At 43.7% G+C, this 17098-nt stretch overlaps 2 protein-coding genes and 1 long non-coding RNA gene across 8 annotated transcripts in view; 1 reads left to right on the top strand and 2 right to left on the bottom strand.

Annotated features, from left to right (window-relative positions):
• LOC149336497 (uncharacterized) overlaps nucleotides 1–17098 on the bottom strand; it is a 111669-nt gene that overhangs the window by 2173 nt on the left and 92398 nt on the right. The gene's annotated exons all lie outside the window — the stretch shown is intronic.
• LOC149336498 (cell adhesion molecule Dscam1-like) overlaps nucleotides 1–17098 on the top strand; it is a 130356-nt gene that overhangs the window by 23295 nt on the left and 89963 nt on the right. The gene's annotated exons all lie outside the window — the stretch shown is intronic.
• On the bottom strand, nucleotides 919–17050 carry LOC149336503 (uncharacterized). 4 transcript variants are annotated; one of them, XR_016284284.1, is made up of 6 exons: nucleotides 16475–16766; nucleotides 15836–15914; nucleotides 15190–15264; nucleotides 10572–10702; nucleotides 4863–4965; nucleotides 919–991 (listed from the first exon to the last, which is right to left on the bottom strand). XR_016284284.1 is itself a non-coding variant. In XM_089552926.1 (6 exons), exons 1-6 carry the CDS (start codon nucleotides 16790–16792, stop codon nucleotides 982–984), a joined length of 417 nt encoding a protein of 138 aa, XP_089409052.1. In that variant the 5' UTR covers nucleotides 16793–17050; the 3' UTR covers nucleotides 919–981. The 4 variants fall into 4 exon arrangements, 3 of the variants coding, with proteins under 3 accessions (XP_089409052.1, XP_089409050.1, XP_089409051.1); XM_089552926.1 differs by lacking the exon at nucleotides 16475–16766 and adding an exon at nucleotides 16777–17050 and having other exon boundaries at nucleotides 15836–15917; XM_089552924.1 differs by lacking the exon at nucleotides 16475–16766 and adding an exon at nucleotides 16777–17050 and having other exon boundaries at nucleotides 919–986; nucleotides 15836–15917.

Genomic DNA, 17098 nt, shown 5'->3' with positions numbered 1-17098 from the left:
ATCGAGAACGGCAAAAAATTCACCATCGAGCACGTGGCTGGGAAGATATCCACTCTGGCGATCCATCAGGTCACAGGGGCCGACGTAGGAAACTACACGTGCACGGTGTCCAACAACGTGGGAAACGACCGGTTCACCGCTGCCCTGCTGGTAACCGGTACGGTCATCCTCTCTCTGTGTTCTGAGTAGTCACCCGCATATGCGCATTAATGAATACAGTCCATGTCGTCCGACGCAAGCATTCCTTATGAGGATATCGAGATATCCATTTTCTCACGTGACGTCTTGTGAGCTAACAACAACCGCAAAAAAATGGCGTGCGGCTCACTCACTGCTGCATGAAAAGTTTCTACGAAAATGTCCGGGACTCGAACGTTAGCAAGAAGCGAACATCTCTACCGCCGGACTGTTTTCGTTCCTGTTGTCCTCCAGACAAAGTTCATACAATACACGCAAACACAATTGAGAAAGCCACGCTAGCATCGAGTGCAGATCGCAAGTGCCCCCGTGTCCCAGTCAAAACGCACTACAGGAATTTACGACAGAAAACTTCTGTAGTCTGTCGTATTTTGGGCATGTAGTATTTCTGTAGTCTGTCCTCTGTAGTCTGTAGTGTCGTACTTCTGTAGTCTGTCTTCTGTAGTGTAGTATTTCTGTAGTCTGTCTTCTGTAGTGTAGTATTTCTGTAGTCTTTCTGTAGTGTAGTATTTCTGTAGTCTGTCTTCTGTAGTGACGTAATTCTGTAGTGTCGTATCTCTGTAGTCTGCCTTCTGTAGTGCATTTGTGTAGTGTGTTGTATTCCTGTAGTCATTACCAAGTACGCTTTATTTGTCAATTAATATGCAGCTACAGAGCAGCAGTCTGACTCTGAACATTCGATGCATTCCTGCAGTACAGCCAGGTATAAAAACGCCTCACTTGGAGCAAATCGTCTATTTATTTACATATATACAGAATTTTTCTTCAGCAGGTCTCTCTTGTTCAGACTGTCCTAGGTGAAGAAAAAGAACAGTGATATATATAGTATGCATACACAACAAATGCATGCAAATGTTACAAAAGTCATACAGTGGAATCTTGATTATGCATTCCCCTTTCATGCAACGATCCACATTTAACATCAAATTGGCACGGGCCCGACGTAAACCCATAGGAATAATGCATTAAAGCCTCAATTATACAACTGAAGAATATGCACACGCCGCTTCATACGATGGCTGGCGGGAACCGTCCGGAATGGGAGAGACATTGGCATGCAGAGCACTTTACTGACAGAAGTGACGTCAACCAAGCTGTTTCCAGATAGAAATCAAGATGCAGACGTGCATGCAACGTGTGACCAAGTGCATCATGGCCTGTAATGACTGTTCTGCCAACGGCTCAGAATGAGTCCGTGCATGCAACCCGCATCTATCAGTGCGAGGCGGTCCGCCTGGCCCGTTTTTCCGCGCGCTTCACTTACGAAGACGTTGCGGGAATAAAAACTGCACGTTCATACCACCATAAAGTTATTGTAGAGGCGGTAAAAAGAAGACATTTCTGTGATCGCTGGTGGCTAGTTCAAAAGCGCTTCTCGCTACACCTTGAGTAAAGCACATGTTAGGCCTACAACACCAAGCAAGCGGTGTACTGTCAGCTGGCAGAACGCACATCACTGCAGAAATCGTGCCAAAGGTGGACATTGCGCTTTCTTTTTTCCTTTAAGATACGAATTCTTAGTACAACATGAACTGGTGGGCGAGTTGGTCTGACATATCTTAGTGAAGCAGCGCAACGGCACAAGGCCAAGGGAAGAAGGGGACAAACACCGCTGAACTGACAACAAATGTTTATTCCGGATGCTAACAGCATATATATACTCTTTTGCACCTTAGAAAAAACAAAGAAACAGAGAGCAGCAGAAAGTATCAATCCCAGTCATTGTGCGCATGCAGCTGTATCGCGTGTACATCGATCATTTGAAATCAGGAAGTTGTGCTCTTTCACCGAGATGGCAACGGAAGGAGTGCTGATACAATTCACACCCAGCTTCATGATCTCAGATGCCTCAATAATCTCTCGTGTAAGCTTATCCTTGTGTTTGGTAACAACTTGGCTGTTTTTGAATTCTGGGTAACATGAACAGTCACGACAGTGAGTACCTATGTGGCGGGCCGCGTTCTTGACATTGTTTGCGTGCTCTTTAAGTCTTTCATTAAGACACCGGCCAGTTTGGCCGATGTATGACCCACCACACTTCAACGGGACTGAGTACACCACGTTGTCTTGGCATGGCACATACTTCATCCTGTGGTTTTTCTTGCAATTATGACCAGATTCCGATCTTTTATCCGGGCGATTAACTCTCGCACACAAGCCACTCAGTCTGACAGGAGCCGAAAAAACATCTACTCCAGCCTTTTTGCCTATTCTCTTCAAATTGTGGGACACAACATGAACATAAGGTATTACTGCCAGATTTTTTTGCTTGGAATGGGGGACAGCTTTGCCCTCCTTCAGCTTTTTCAATATCCCTTCTGCTACTGATGCCAGAATATGAAGGGGGTATTTTGCGTCTGTTAGCCTATCAACCTGATTGGAGAAACTAAATTCAAACTTGTGTGGGCAGGATTTTTGCATGGCATTTTGAAAGCATGATGCCACAATGCCTCTTTTAACAAGCTTCGAATGGGCTGAGCTGTATGGAAGTAAGGGCTTTTTACCCCTAGGATCAAATGCCCAGCATACATGGAAATCAGTAAAATATAAGGTCAGATCAAGGAACTTAATGCGATCAATCACAGCCACTTCATGCGTAATTTCCAGCGGCGAAAGCACTTCAAAGAATATCGCGCACAGGTCATTCACTTCCGCAGCGAAGCTAGCCGGGTCACAATCTAGTAAAATTAGGTAATCATCTACATATCGGAACACTCTTGCAACTGTTGAGCTCATGAGTGATTGTTCGAGTGCCCTGTCAAGCTTAGCAAGGAACATGTCACTTAGCAATGGAGCGATGCAAGATCCTATGCAGATCCCATTCTTTTGAACTGTTTTTATTCAAAAGAATGGGATCTGCATAGGATCTTGCATCGCTCCATTGCTAAGTGACATGTTCCTTGCTAAGCTTGACAGGGCACTCGAACAATCACTCATGAGCTCAACAGTTGCAAGAGTGTTCCGATATGTAGATGATTACCTAATTTTACTAGATTGTGACCCGGCTAGCTTCGGAAGTGAATGACCTGTGCGCGATAATCTGTGAAGTGCTTTCGCCGCTGGAAATTACGCATGAAGTGGCTGTGATTGATCGCATTAAGTTCCTTGATCTGACCTTATATTTTACTGATTTCCATGTATGCTGGGCATTTGATCCTAGGGGTAAAAAGCCCTTACTTCCATACAGCTCAGCCCATTCGAAGCTTGTTAAAAGAGGCATTGTGGCGTCATGCTTTCAAAATGCCATGCAAAAATCCTGCCCACACAAGTTTGAATTTAGTTTCTCCAATCAGGTTGATAGGCTAACAGACGCAAAATACCCCCTTCATATTCTGGCATCAGTAGCAGAAGGGATATTGAAAAAGCTGAAGGAGGGCAAAGCTGTCCCCCATTCCAAGCAAAAAAATCTGGCAGTAATACCTTATGTTCATGTTGTGTCCCACAATTTGAAGAGAATAGGCAAAAAGGCAGGAGTAGATGTTGTTTTTTCGGCTCCTGTCAGACTGAGTGGCTTGTGTGCGAGAGTTAATCGCCCGGATAAAAGATCGGAATCTGGTCATAATTGCAAGAAAAACCACAGGATGAAGTATGTGCCATGCCAAGACAACGTGGTGTACTCAGTCCCGTTGAAGTGTGGTGGGTCATACATCGGCCAAACTGGCCGGTGTCTTAATGAAAGACTTAAAGAGCACGCAAACAATGTCAAGAACGCGGCCCGCCACATAGGTACTCACTGTCGTGACTGTTCATGTTACCCAGAATTCAAAAACAGCCAAGTTGTTACCAAACACAAGGATAAGCTTACACGAGAGATTATTGAGGCATCTGAGATCATGAAGCTGGGTGCGAATTGTATCAGCACTCCTTCCGTTGCCATCTCGGTGAAAGAGCACAACTTCCTGATTTCAAATGATCGATGTACACGCGATACAGCTGCATGCGCATAATGACTGGGATTGATACTTTCTGCTGCTCTCTGTTTCTTTGTTTTTTCTAAGGTGCAAAAGAGTATATATATGCTGTTAGCATCCGGAATAAACATTTGTTGTCAGTTCAGCGCTGTTTTTGTCCCCTTCTTCCCTTGGCCTTGTGCCGTTGTGCTGCTTCACTAAGAGATTCTTAGTACAGATACTGCTACCTGCTTCTGCGTAGTGACAGCGGTTTTAGAGAAAGTTTGAACAGAAAGACATGTCGGTGGCATGGCCGTATACTGTGCACTGCACATCTCCGAAGGGTTGTAGTAGTCATATTCCTGGCGCGTCGTTCATATTTTTTCGAGATTCATCCGACATCTACTTAATGTGCAGGAACAGAGCGCTCGCCTGCCTTGTCTAAAGCCGCCTCTTCCACGCTGAAAAGCCTGGCTGCGTGCGGTCTCAGAACAGTCTGCTAATGTGGTCCATAAGTGCTGTTAACAGTGTGGTTCATAAATATAATCTTCTGTGCGTCATCTCAGTAGCAGACTATCCTTAAGCAGAACTTGGGTAAAGCAGTATCTCACTATAGTAGGCAAATTCCAGTGCGATTTGCAGGTTATTCCAGTGCTAAGTGTACCATACAGACAGTTAGGAAATACAGTCAAGTTACGAGTTTTGTAAGCACATGAGCTTACCCAATCTATTCATGCATATAACAAGAGACTATTGGCTTGAACAGATATTTACCGCCGCAGGCCACAGCATGCCAGGTAGCGCGTCACCTTCTTGTGGCGCTTTTGGAGATCCTCAGCCGAGCAACCCTTCAGCTTCAAATAGTGCCAGAAGGAATCTGCACAGATGGGGTAATAAGTAATGTTAGTGTGGTTGAATATAAAAAATGAGCAGATCGAATAATGAGCATTAATACACCTAACATAGGTTGTCAGTTCGAATCCGTGCTGCAAGAAAGGCTCTAACTTAACTAGTAGGTTTATGCTGCACGACAGGCTGAATCGTATGACACCATCTGGTACATTCATGCCAAACGGTTCACCCACTAATTTTACAGGAATGTCGTGACTAAGCAGCCAGACTTTAATGCCTGCCAGACAGATATACATATACTGATCGATATAGTTTAGTTTCGAGCTGTGGTGCTCGAGCATCACACTGCCACCTGCTATTATTTTATTCCATTATCTAACCACCTCGGCTCCCATGGCAACTACTGGGATACACTGCTGCATTGGAGGCTGCCAACTTGGGTTCTATCCGTGGAATCAGCACAACTCAGGCTCAAAACGCAACCAGGCTGAGAACGCAACGCAATGCTCTAAAATTACTACCTCGGGCTAATAGCTCTGGGAGCAAAGCTTCACACACTGGTGCATAATATTATACTTCAGATACACCCAGCAAAGCAGTAGAGAGAAAAGCCCTTTGATGAATAACAAAATTTAGCTGGAGTTTAAAAACCCACTTGCACTCTGCGTAGGTTTGGGACTTGGGGGAAAAAGAGAGGTGCAGGAAATTGCAAAGGTTTTCCAGCAATTTCAACAAAATTTCAAAAATTATACAGCCCCTGAATTAGGGATGGCATACATCAAAGTGGTGACAAATGGAGTGACAAAGTTCCTTACACAGTGTGTGCACTGATGAGGAATGAGGAGGATTTGGTGTTTAACTGGAAGATTAACAGCAAATAAAGTTTATTGCGCATATCTGCTGCCTATGAAAGGCTAACTGCCGAATTCAGAAGTGCGCCTCAACTCGATACTCCGTCTCCACTCTGTGGAGTGGAGAAAACAACTGCTCTTCCATTTGATGGGCAGTTAGGATTGAAGAATGCCACTCGGCATTTCTTCAGACAAGGAGCTGCTCTAGAGACCTTCTTCCAACTGCCGTCCCTCGAGGAAGCATGAAAGGCAAATGATGATGAGAATAAGGCGAAAAATTGCCTTTGGCTACAAAAAAGCATGGCATGGCTATTATGTGTCTGTTTTATCACGATGCACCACCTTAAGAACACAAAGAACCTCACCGTTTATTAGCCTAGTAAAACATCTTTTGCAAGCTGCCTGACGAAAGCAACAGAGAAAAACTACCGGAAACGCTTGCACATCTGGCAACCTTTGCCACCAATGATGTAGCGTCTATGTAGGCATTTACGAATGGTGTAAAAACTGCCGTTCGTCAACTTGTGGGAGGTTTCGCTGGCCTGCAGAGGCCAGCGGCGAAGCTGAGAAGTACCAAAATGGGTTTGGATTTATGGGGTTTAATGTCCCAAGTGACTCAGGCTATGAGGGATGCCATAGTGAAGGGCTCTGATAATTTCATCCACATGGGGTTCTTTCACGTGCACTGACATCGCACAGTACACAAGCTTCCAGCATTTTGTCTCCATCAGAATGCGACTGCCGCGGCCAGGATCGATCCTGTGTCTTTGAAGTCAACAGCTGAGCACCGCAACCCCTGAGACTGCTTCATCATCAAATTATGCATTACATAAATGACACTGCATCACAGAAAAGGACTAACAGTCATGGCCAAACTGTAGTTACAGCCAAAAGTTGGCACCGTGAACCTGCTCCCCACATCCAAAAGCTTAGACAGCTTCAGCCAACACACAGGAATCAGATTGTCTCCCAAACCCCATGACACTGCCTCCCAAAGAAGGTGGCAGCCAATAAGTGGGCAACAAAAAAGTAAACTGTGGGTAACAACTTGAACGTCTTGCATCACGCTACAAGGTGATGTGAAATTTGAGGAAAGGCCCCAAGAAGCACATAATTTTTAGATTTTCAGAGCACTCTTAGCCCTTGAAATGCCAAATGTTTTCTAAAAAACATGCCAGAAATTTTAAGCAATCAATTTTTTTGTGTACATTATTCTTGAAGCCACTTCATTGCATACACATGGGTAGCTGCAGAGCAGTCAGCTCAATGCACCGATTGTGGTTGACAGCACTCAGACATACAGACAAGGGACAGAAACAAAAAAGATGATGGCACAGGCACTGAACTTAAAAATTTTCCCAGAACTGCCGACATACTGCATAAATACCCACACCACAGGCACCAACACGCAGCGATTTATGCACTCGTGGTAACAAGAAGTGGTATGAGAAGTAGTGGAAAAACAACAAAAGCTAGAAGCAAAAACCAGAGGACACAGCACAGGATAAAACCAGAACAAGGTGAGAGAAAAATTTATAAGCAAGTCATTTTTAAAAGACTGCCAACAGTGGATAGGTTTGACCGAAAGAATATTTAAGAACTGGTCTGATAAAATGGAACTAAAAAACCTTATACACAAACACAGACCAAGCGCAGTGAAAAAAAAAATGAAGGAGAAATGGCAAGAAAAAACACGCAATAGAAGCAAAATGGCGATTGGGTAAGCAAACGAGAATTAAGCAACAAGCGAAGGTGAAGTGTGCTAAAAATTAAAAGGATAAAAGGGGAATAAAAACGCGCATGAGCCACAAAGGTGAAGCCAACAATTAAGATGGTTAAAAGTGGAAGATGACGTACAGTGAAGCCGAGAGATAAAATATAAAAAAGTGAAATTCAATAACCAGTATGAAGGCAAAAATCAAGGAAAAACACCAAAAGAGGGAAGTTGGCAGAAGAGGCAAGGCATGTAACACACATGTAGAACCAGGGCTAGATCAAGTACGTCCACAAAGAAAGGCAATCCTCCGAGTGAAACCAAGCGTGTTCTTTACATTCACCCCGGAGCCTGCAAATCTCTGCGGCTTCCACCATTGCATTGCGTCAGCTTATTACGGGGCTCTATTAACACAGTGGCTTTCTCGAACTTTGGGCAGCATGGCTTTTTTGCGTCCCATTATCAGCAGTGGACTTGCAGGTACCTAAGAGATGTACCCGATAAATCAGTGTAATGCTCTCTTAGCCTTCCATTGATGCCAATGTATACCTTGCAGCAAGAAAAAGGGATTGAGAAAGCACTTCTTGTGCATGCCACTAAGGGTTTCTGTGCAATGCAGTGCAGCCTGTTTCTTTTTTCTTTTTCATTGACGATCCTAGAGAGGTGTGATAGGTGATGGGGGGGGGGGGGGGGGGGGCGGCAGCAAAAAAAGCATCTACTCTATCTCTCGAATTTTCTAAAGGTAAATTTCACAGAACCTTAAGAAAATCGGAGAGAAAGCAGGAGTAGACATTGCCTTTTCTGACCCCCTAGCACCTATTGCAGTTGCGGAATCCTAAATGCAAAAAAAAAAAACGCTGCACCACGCAGCACAGAAAACCCTTAGCGCCATGCGCGGAGGGCATTTAATCAATCCTTTTGTATTGCGGCAAGGTATACATTGGCATCAATGAAAGGATAAGGGAGCATAAGATTGATTTATCGGGTACATTTCTCGGGAATCTGCCAGTCGGAAAGAGCAAAACCACAAAACTATCACACAGAGGCAGGTGACAACACAAGGCCGTACTGACAACTGAAAATTTATTGAACAGCAGTGCTTATATAGACAAGTCACGTGTGTAATCTGCAAACAATCGTAAAGAGGCAAAAAAATTCAATGGCAACCATAGAGCTGAGCAAATATGACAATCACCTGCTCAAAAACGAAACAAAAACAACCGGGGGAAACACAGACAGAAACGCTAATTTTCCTGAAAAATGAACACAGTAGGCGTGCTGACACACTTATCTGGCTCTGACCTCAAGATGGCAACAGCCTCGACAATTTCTCTTTCCAACTGCTTCTTTCTTCATCCAATAATCTGTGTGCAGTTCAGTTTGGGATAGCAGTCTACAATGAGACAGTGAGTGGGACGGCAAATGCCTCCGGGTCTACTCAAGGAACACGCATACTCTTGCAAACAAATGTGTAAACATCCACCACTTTGGACGATATAAAACTGGCCACAGCTGAGGGGAATCTCGTACAACATGCCCGTTGGCGGTACTTTTTGAATGCCTCATGCCATGTGCAACGGGGGTGGTGTACACGATTCCTCTCAGCTGTGGTCGATTTTATACCGGCCAAATTGGTAGATGGTGAAACACTCCCTTGCAAGAGTATTAGCATTCCTTGGGTAGGCGCGGACGACCTTGCCTGCCTGTCCACTGTCCCAGTTGTAAAGACTGTTAACCTAAACTGAACTGCACATTATTATTGGATGAATAAAGGGCCAGTTGGAAAGAAATTCTCAAGGCTGTTGCCATCCTGAGGTCGAAGCCAGATAGGTGGGATAGCACGCCTTCTGTGTCCATTTTTCAGAAAGAATTGGAATTTGTTTCCCTCCCTAGGTTGTTTTTGCAATGATTGTTTGCAGATTACATGCGCAACTGATCCATATGAGCACTCATTTCTTCAATAAATGTTCAGTTGTCGTACCGCCTTGTGTTTTGCCTGCCTTTGTCCCATTCTGTTTTGCGGTTTTTCTAACGATTTCCAACCAACTGGCCTACAAGCACGTCCTAAATCTGCAAGTCCATTGCCAAAACTGTGACCGAAAAAAGCCATGCCACCCATGTTCGAAAAAGTGCCATTGTGTTAAAAAGGCACCAGAATAAGCTGACATGACGAACTGGTGGGAGCCGCCGGGATTTTGAGGCTCGAGGATTAATGGGCAAGAACACCCTCGGAAAAAAAGATTGCCTTTCTTCAGGATGTTTGACCTAGCCCTGGTTTTAAAAACATCTTGCATGCCTTGACTTTTCTGCCAACTCCTCTATTTTCGCGTTTTTGTTTGCTTTTATCTTTAATACTAATTGAATTTCATATTTTGATATTTTATCTCTCTCGTTTTTACAGTAGCTCATCTTCCTCCTGTAGCCATGTTAATTCTTGGCTTCACCTTTGTTGCTCATGTGCATTTATTGCCCTTTTATTCTTTCAGTTTTTTAGCTCACTTCACCTTTGTAGACCAATTCTTGTTTGCTTGCCCAATCACCATTTTCTTTTCACGGCATGTTTTTTCTTGACATTTTACTTTTATTTCACTGCCCTTGATCTGTGTTTGCGTGTAGTGTTTTAGTTCCGTGTTATCAGACCAGTACTTGAAAATTTTGGTCAAACCGTTCCACTGTTTCACGTGCTGGTGGTCTTAAAAATGACTTGCCTAAAACTATTCCTTTAACCTTGTTATGGTTTCATCCTTCCCTGCTCTATAGTCTTGGTTTCTGTTTCTAGTTTGTGTTGTTTTCCCACTATTGGCCATATCACTTATTGTTGCCACGAGTGCATAAAATTGCCACCTGTTGGCGCCTGTGTTTTGGTTATATATGCAGTGTTTCGGTGATTCTGGAATAAATCTGTAGTCAGCACCTGTGCCCTCATATTTTTTCTTTCTGACCCCAGTCTGTGTTTCTAAGCTCTGTCAACCACAAAGGATCAGACCAACTAGACCGACAGCTTGTCCTATTCAAGCTCAATGCGTACTTTTCAAAGAAATGCTATGGCGAAAACACTGTACTTACAGTAAAGCCTGCTTGACTGAGCGAATACCACTGGCAATTCGCAAATTCCCAGCCTGCTCCTGTTTGCTGGCCCAAGTCGCACGCAACTTTGTGGCTTGCACGACTTCCCCGCAACTCCTGGCCCCTTGAAACTGAAACAGAGGGATGAGCGAGAGATATCAGATTTGATATGCTTGCATTGCTGCAATGACTAAGAAAAAACGATATTTTCTACAAGAACAATTATTATTTCACAGTAGCTTTGCAGAGTAAACCTCGTTTATCACGATCTCGTTAACACTGACATACTGCACAGTCCCAGCCTGACTGCATCTAGTTCTATGGTGTCAAATGCTTGTTAGCTATGAGCCCTTGGCCTTGCACCGGTTAATGCAGACAACCTCGGAACGGGCAATCACAGCTCCGAGCTTTTGAGTCATAGATACTCACAAGCTCAGTGGTCCCAGGGGTTCTAGAAATATTCGCAGGGTGACACAGTAACAAGCATTCCGCACCACTTGCTCTCGCGTCATTTCAAAAATCTCGCACAGCAGACCTGTCCTCCATTTTGCAGTGTGAAAATAATCAAATTCAAAGCATGCACACAAAATGTGGACCTCTCTTCGAACAGAGCTTCATAAATATGGGTATAATTATTGTAATTAAATCTCCCTGCTTTTTCAATTTATCCTACAATTTTATACAACTCGACGAGCAATAAGCATTAAAAAAGAATTAAAATAGCCAGCACTGTTTAAACAATATAGCTACGAAGAAATAAGAGACATATCCACTACTCTCCAGTGGTTCTTTAGCTTCATGCATTATCAATCTACACTTTCTTACAGGCACATTGCACGCGAAAATTGGGTCTAACCCAATCTTGATGAATCTTTCTGGATTGCAACAATCAGGAGAAACCAGTTTTACTCAAAAACAAAGGGCCCTATACACTGCATCACAAGCCCAGATAGGTGCACTTAAAGACTACAGCCCCTTCCATAAGTCTCCAATTTGTCTGTCCGCTACTAGTCGAATTTCGCTATCTCGCCTTGCTAGTTCTTCCACTGCCCTTCTCAAACTCTTGGAATTCTGTTGCTCCAGCAGATCATCAGCTGTTACTCGTATTATTTTTTGTTTTAGCACTACGCACTCCATGGCAAAACTGCTGGATATTGTACTTTAAATAGGTTTGTAGAGCATGCAAGTGGCTTGCAGCTTGACGAATAGGTGAGAATAAAACGCGGAGCCTGACAAATAGGTGTGAAAAAAACGTGGGTTATTGATATCGTAGGCGAAATGAAGAGGAAGAAATGGGCTTGGGCAGGAGATGTAATGCAAAGGCAAGATAACCAGTGGTCCTTAAGAGTAATGGAGTGGATTCCAAGAGAAAGCAAACGTAGCAGGGGGCAGCAGAAAGTTAGGCGGGCGGATGAGATTAAGAAGTTTGTGGGGATACGGTGACTGCAACTGGCAAAGGACAGGGTTAATTGGAGAGACATGGGAGAGGCCTCTGCCCTACAGTTGGTATTGTCAGGCTGATGATGATGACAAGCTAGTGAATTTGCCTCGCAACAACCGCTGCAGCCTGATACTTTTAAGGCCGCACAATGGCCTTCATTTTTAGAGTGGTGAAGTATTCAACATTTTGTTTCAACCATGAGTGCAAAGGGAAGACGTTTTATGTTGCACAAAAAGAAAGGAATTACATGCATACTGGGCTTTGGAAGAATGCCGTGTGGACATTACAAAACACTGCCATCCTTGCTTTATCTTTGCCAGGTAACAAAATTCATTATTCTCCAAATACTTTGGACAAAGACAAGCTGCTGTGCACTCATTCGAGCTCAGTGGACTTTCCCTCAAACCAATCTTCAGTAAATAATATCAGGATTAGGCAAAAGTAACTGCAGTGTATTTCAGTGAGTCAGTGCCTTTTACAGAAAGTTTTAGAAACAAAAGTTTATGAGCTTTGTGAGCACATGATGATTGCCCAATCTATTTACATAGACAAATGAAAAATTTGCCTTCCTATTCAATTTATGCACATTCAAACGATATTTACCGCTGTAGGCCACATCAGTTCTGTACCAGGTAGCACATCCCAAAAAAAAAGCCTCGATAGCGTAATAAGTAATGTCAGTGTGGTTGACTATAGAACTTAAAATCCAGGCCATATCTCTTGGAACTAAGCTTGACATATTTTTGCATAATACCATACTGCAGATACAAATAACAAAGCAATAGAGAGAGACAGAGAAAGTTTGCTAATGAAATTAACAAAATATTTAGCTGGCACTTAAAATCACTGACCTGTTACTCAGCATGAAGAAGGAAATAAGATGGAAAGACGAAGGAAAACAGGTGCAGAAAATTGTTAACTTTTAGAGAATAATAAATTTCAACAAATTTTGGAAAGGATGTATCCATTACTTTACTTGGTTTTAAAGGGTTTAATGCCACAAAGCGGCGCAGGCTATACAGGGCGCTATTGTAGAGAATAACACAATCTGGCGGGCTAGTTGATGGGAATCCATACGATTTCAGCAGCGCGAACACGGTTAGGAAAAAACAGACAAAGGGGACAGGACCGAGCGCTGTGGCGTGTGTATTTAAGAGCGGGGTCTTGGTCATTCTTGAAATCAAGTCGAAAGTTCAGCGCTCTGTCCTGTCCCCTTTCTGTCTGTTTTTTTCCTAACCGTGTTCGCGCTGCTGAAATCGTATATTGTAGAGGACTGGAAAATTCTTTAGGTGCGCTGACATCACACGGTACCTGGGCCTCTAGCATTTGGTCTCCATTGAAATGAGACTAGTACAGCTGGAATCGAACCTGCCTCTTCCGGGTCAGCAGCTAAGCACAATAACCACTCAGCCACCATGACGGCTCCCATTTGGGGTGACATGCATCAATGTGGTGACTGACGGGGTTGACAAAGTTCACTTCAGAGAGGGTGTGCATTGATGAGGTTATATATAGTTCAATTCTCCCTATGCCACATAATTAGACAGGTGAAAATTTATTATGAGCATATGCTGCCTATGGCAGGCCAAGAGACGTAAGACACAAAGCATATGTCCATAAAATGAAGGCAGGAAGAGCACAATTTCCTGCTGTGAGTAACCACTCCACTATCCAAAAGGATAGTCAGCTTCTTTAAAAAAATGTATGTCCTGCCTATGTCCACTTATGATTCCCGCTCAGATTTTAATTCGCATTTATTTCCAACCAACTCAGTTCTCTCCCAATCTCTCATCATTAACCCTGATTTTCATCCGTGGTTCACCGCACTGTTCTCAATTTTAAGCCTTTTATAGTGTACCCCACTTTGCCTGACAGCTTAGCAAAGGCAAAGCAGTTTAAAATTTCTTTCTGAGCATACTGCAAGGTGCTGTTTATAACTTCTGAGTGCATGCCTAAGGCAATAAACCCCTTACTTATTCTCCCGACCATTTCTTTCAAATGCTCTATATCTGTGCATGACCTGGCCGAGGTGTATTCTGTTAAGACTTCCAGTACCTTACTGCATTTCATAAAATGGCCTCTTTCCTGATTATTAAGTATTGATTTAGCTCTCATTTGCACACTGAGTATTGATGTCCTCAATCATTTACAAGAATTCATCACTTATACTACAACTCGCCACTAATACTACAATAACATGAAATCAAATATAACTGAGAGGTTCTCCATGAGTCTTCGCATTTCCTGAACCAACCCGCTACTATGCAGTGAGGGTCACCTCGTCTAGCATGATCACATCTTTTTCAGGGTATGTGGGCTGTGCAAAGTAAACAACCGTTGATTTCAGGTCACTGCAGTAAAAACTACAAAGTAGCTGGTGCAATGAAATGTCAGTTCTAAGAAGGTTTGCTCATTTTTTTTTATGCTGGCCCAAGTGAACACAGGCTAAACTGCGTGCTGTTTGATGTCAGTGCAGGTTAAAGATCCCCAGGTGGCCAAAATTATTCCGCAGCCCTCTGCTACGGCACCTCTTTTCTTCTTTAACTCCCTCCTTTATCCCTTCCCTTACATCATGGTTCAGGTGCCTATCAAGATGTGAGACAGTTACTGTGTCACTTCCTTTCCTCAAAAACCAATTTAAAATTTTTCAAGGATAGTTTCAAGAACGTAGAGGTACAAACTGTGCAGTATAGCCACATGCCACAGCAATAAACCAGCAATTCATCTGCACTGACAGGAGCTTGCCAAGTACGCTGCAAGGATGCTACGCCACGCAAGATTTGGTGTCATCATACAATGTTACTTTACTGACTGACATTTCAGTGTAGAAGCAAGAAATACCATTACAGTATTATTGTACAGCACAATGTTTTTAAAAAGATAAACGAACATTTTGGCTCTTTTAGAGGACACACATGCATAACAGGCAACAGGTGTGGAACAGTCACTGCACCTGAAGCAGGCTCAACTCCTTTATAATAACAGCGCAGTGTCAAGAGCTACATGAGCGGCTATATTTCGTACAAATTTGCAGTTCATGTAATTATAAGCTTAGGTACTGCTGTAAAGTGCATGTAGAGTTCTGCATGCATTTTTAAACACAGCAGTGAGCCTACGTTGAAAAAATATTTTTCAAAACAGGCAGGTAAGGTATGCGTAACTGAAAAAGATAATTACCATGAATGGCTTGGAGGGATGGCACAGCTGAAGGCAGGAAGCACGCATGGCCCAGCAGATGCTGGCAGCTGGCAACTGCAGATAAATACGTCCCGACCAACAGCTGTCAGTGCCAGTGACAATGTCATGAATGACGACAAAACAAACTGTAGACTGCTTCAGAAACTAAAATAAGGTATTAATATAGGAACACAAAAAGCAATGAGATGGCCCATGACAAAATAAATAAGGAGATTGTATGTGAAACACCCATACACATTCTTTGAGTACATTTACATGACTGTCATAACCACATTGAAAGATGAGCTGGCTGGAATACCGCTTTATTTTTATGCATGATGAAAAGAGCCCAATTATTCGAATATAGCATGCGCAGGCTTTAGTTAATTACTATTAGGGTGCCTTGCACCAGCGTCTAATGTATTCTTAAATTGAACGTAGCAACCAGTCGACCAGTTTACCTTGCATCAATGAGAAGAGAGAATGGAAAAGGCATGCATTCAATAGCAAGGAGCCCGATATCTCACGTCACAACTGAGCATGATACGAAAATTAGTAGTGTATTTAACAAATCTGCACACAAATAAAAACAGCAAAACATTTGTCGAGTGGTAATGCAAGTAGGGGCAAGAGAAAAAAAAGATACCGAAGAACACTGGTGAGTGAGGCGCAGGGAGGTCTGTGGGTAGGGTTCCGTGCCTGGGAACAGTTCCGAGCGCGGAGAACTGCTGCCGGCAGTCAACCAAGAATAAATAAGAGAAAGTGAAAATGAATAACAAACCATCACCAATTGCGAACGACCTGAAAGCGGGCCGCATAAGCGAGGCATACAGCAAAAAGCTTGAAATCCCAAATAAGTGTGCAGGTGCATCCCCAACAGTTCAGTGCCCTGAAGGAGAGGAAGCATACAGTTCAGGGAAGACACAAGAACGACCTAACTGACATAATATTGCCAAATTCTGTTCCAATGGGGAAGCACTGATAAAAAATTTACAAATGACTAGTAAATATGCGCCAGCCTTCCACATGCGATCAATGTCTTCAAAAAAATTTGCATGACGAATATTAAGAAGTAAGCACTGATCCGATGAGCACCAACACCGAGCAAAATCATCCGTCGTCTGTTCGCAGTTCGTCTAGCGCGAGTGCTTCATCGCGCAGCACTGCCGCTCATAATAATCTTCTAAATAGCACAAATCCATCCGATGGGAACCAGCCGCGAGCAAAATCGCCCGTTGTCAGTTCCCTTGCCTGTTCTCAGCTGTCCAAGCAAAAGCGCTCTCACCCGCGGCATTGATCGTCGTCTTCTGCGCAGTACAAATCCATGCGCAGCGCTACCAAGCGACCGCACAACTCTGCTGTGATCTCTGGTGGCATTTTTATTTACCACGGCACCTGAGTACTAAACGCAGACATAGACTATGAAGCAACACTTGTCACGCAGGCTATACGCCCGTTCTTTTCTGGCAACGCATTATAGCTGAGGCAACCGCACGCAGACTGCCTCCACTGCCATCCCTAAATAGCCGCACACTAATAACGCGTGTGAATACAGATCAGTAATAGAGAAGCGGTGACGGGACTCACCGATCAAGCAGCTCATCCAGGCTTAGTAAAACCACGCCGTCGTCTTCATTGCCTTTCCAGATGACAAGACGTCGTAGCGCTGCCTTTCTTCATGGCTTTGCCCGTCCAAACTCACCGATGTTGACTGGGCGTAATACTCGTCGTTGGCTTCCAAAACACACTTCGGTTCTTCACACATGTCCGCCGCACAAGCACTCAAACAATGCCATGAAAAGTCAAATAACACGAAACGTGCAGCAACGCACGCACTGACATGGCGCCGGCGGCGGCGGCTTTGCCCTTGTTTTTGCGTCGTTGAAAAACTGCAACTCAAATGCGCTTT

The sequence above is a fragment of the Amblyomma mixtum genome, chromosome 7 (assembly GCF_055824585.1).
Source record: "Amblyomma mixtum isolate Tamu chromosome 7, ASM5582458v1, whole genome shotgun sequence".
In the NCBI taxonomy this organism is placed as follows: domain Eukaryota; kingdom Metazoa; phylum Arthropoda; class Arachnida; order Ixodida; family Ixodidae; genus Amblyomma; species Amblyomma mixtum.
The sequence above is the reverse complement of the archived record's forward strand: the minus strand, read 5'-3'. Positions and strand labels throughout refer to the sequence as shown.

Coding starts and splice junctions, on each gene's coding strand:
- LOC149336503 (XM_089552924.1), bottom strand. Junction 15,265..15,835: donor TCACTCACCAGTGTTCTTCG/GTATCTTTTTTT, acceptor ATTTATCTGCAG/TTGCCAGCTGCCAGCATCTG. Junction 987..4,862: donor GCATGCTGTGGCCTGCGGCG/GTAAATATCTGT, acceptor CACCTAGGACAG/TCTGAACAAGAGAGACCTGC.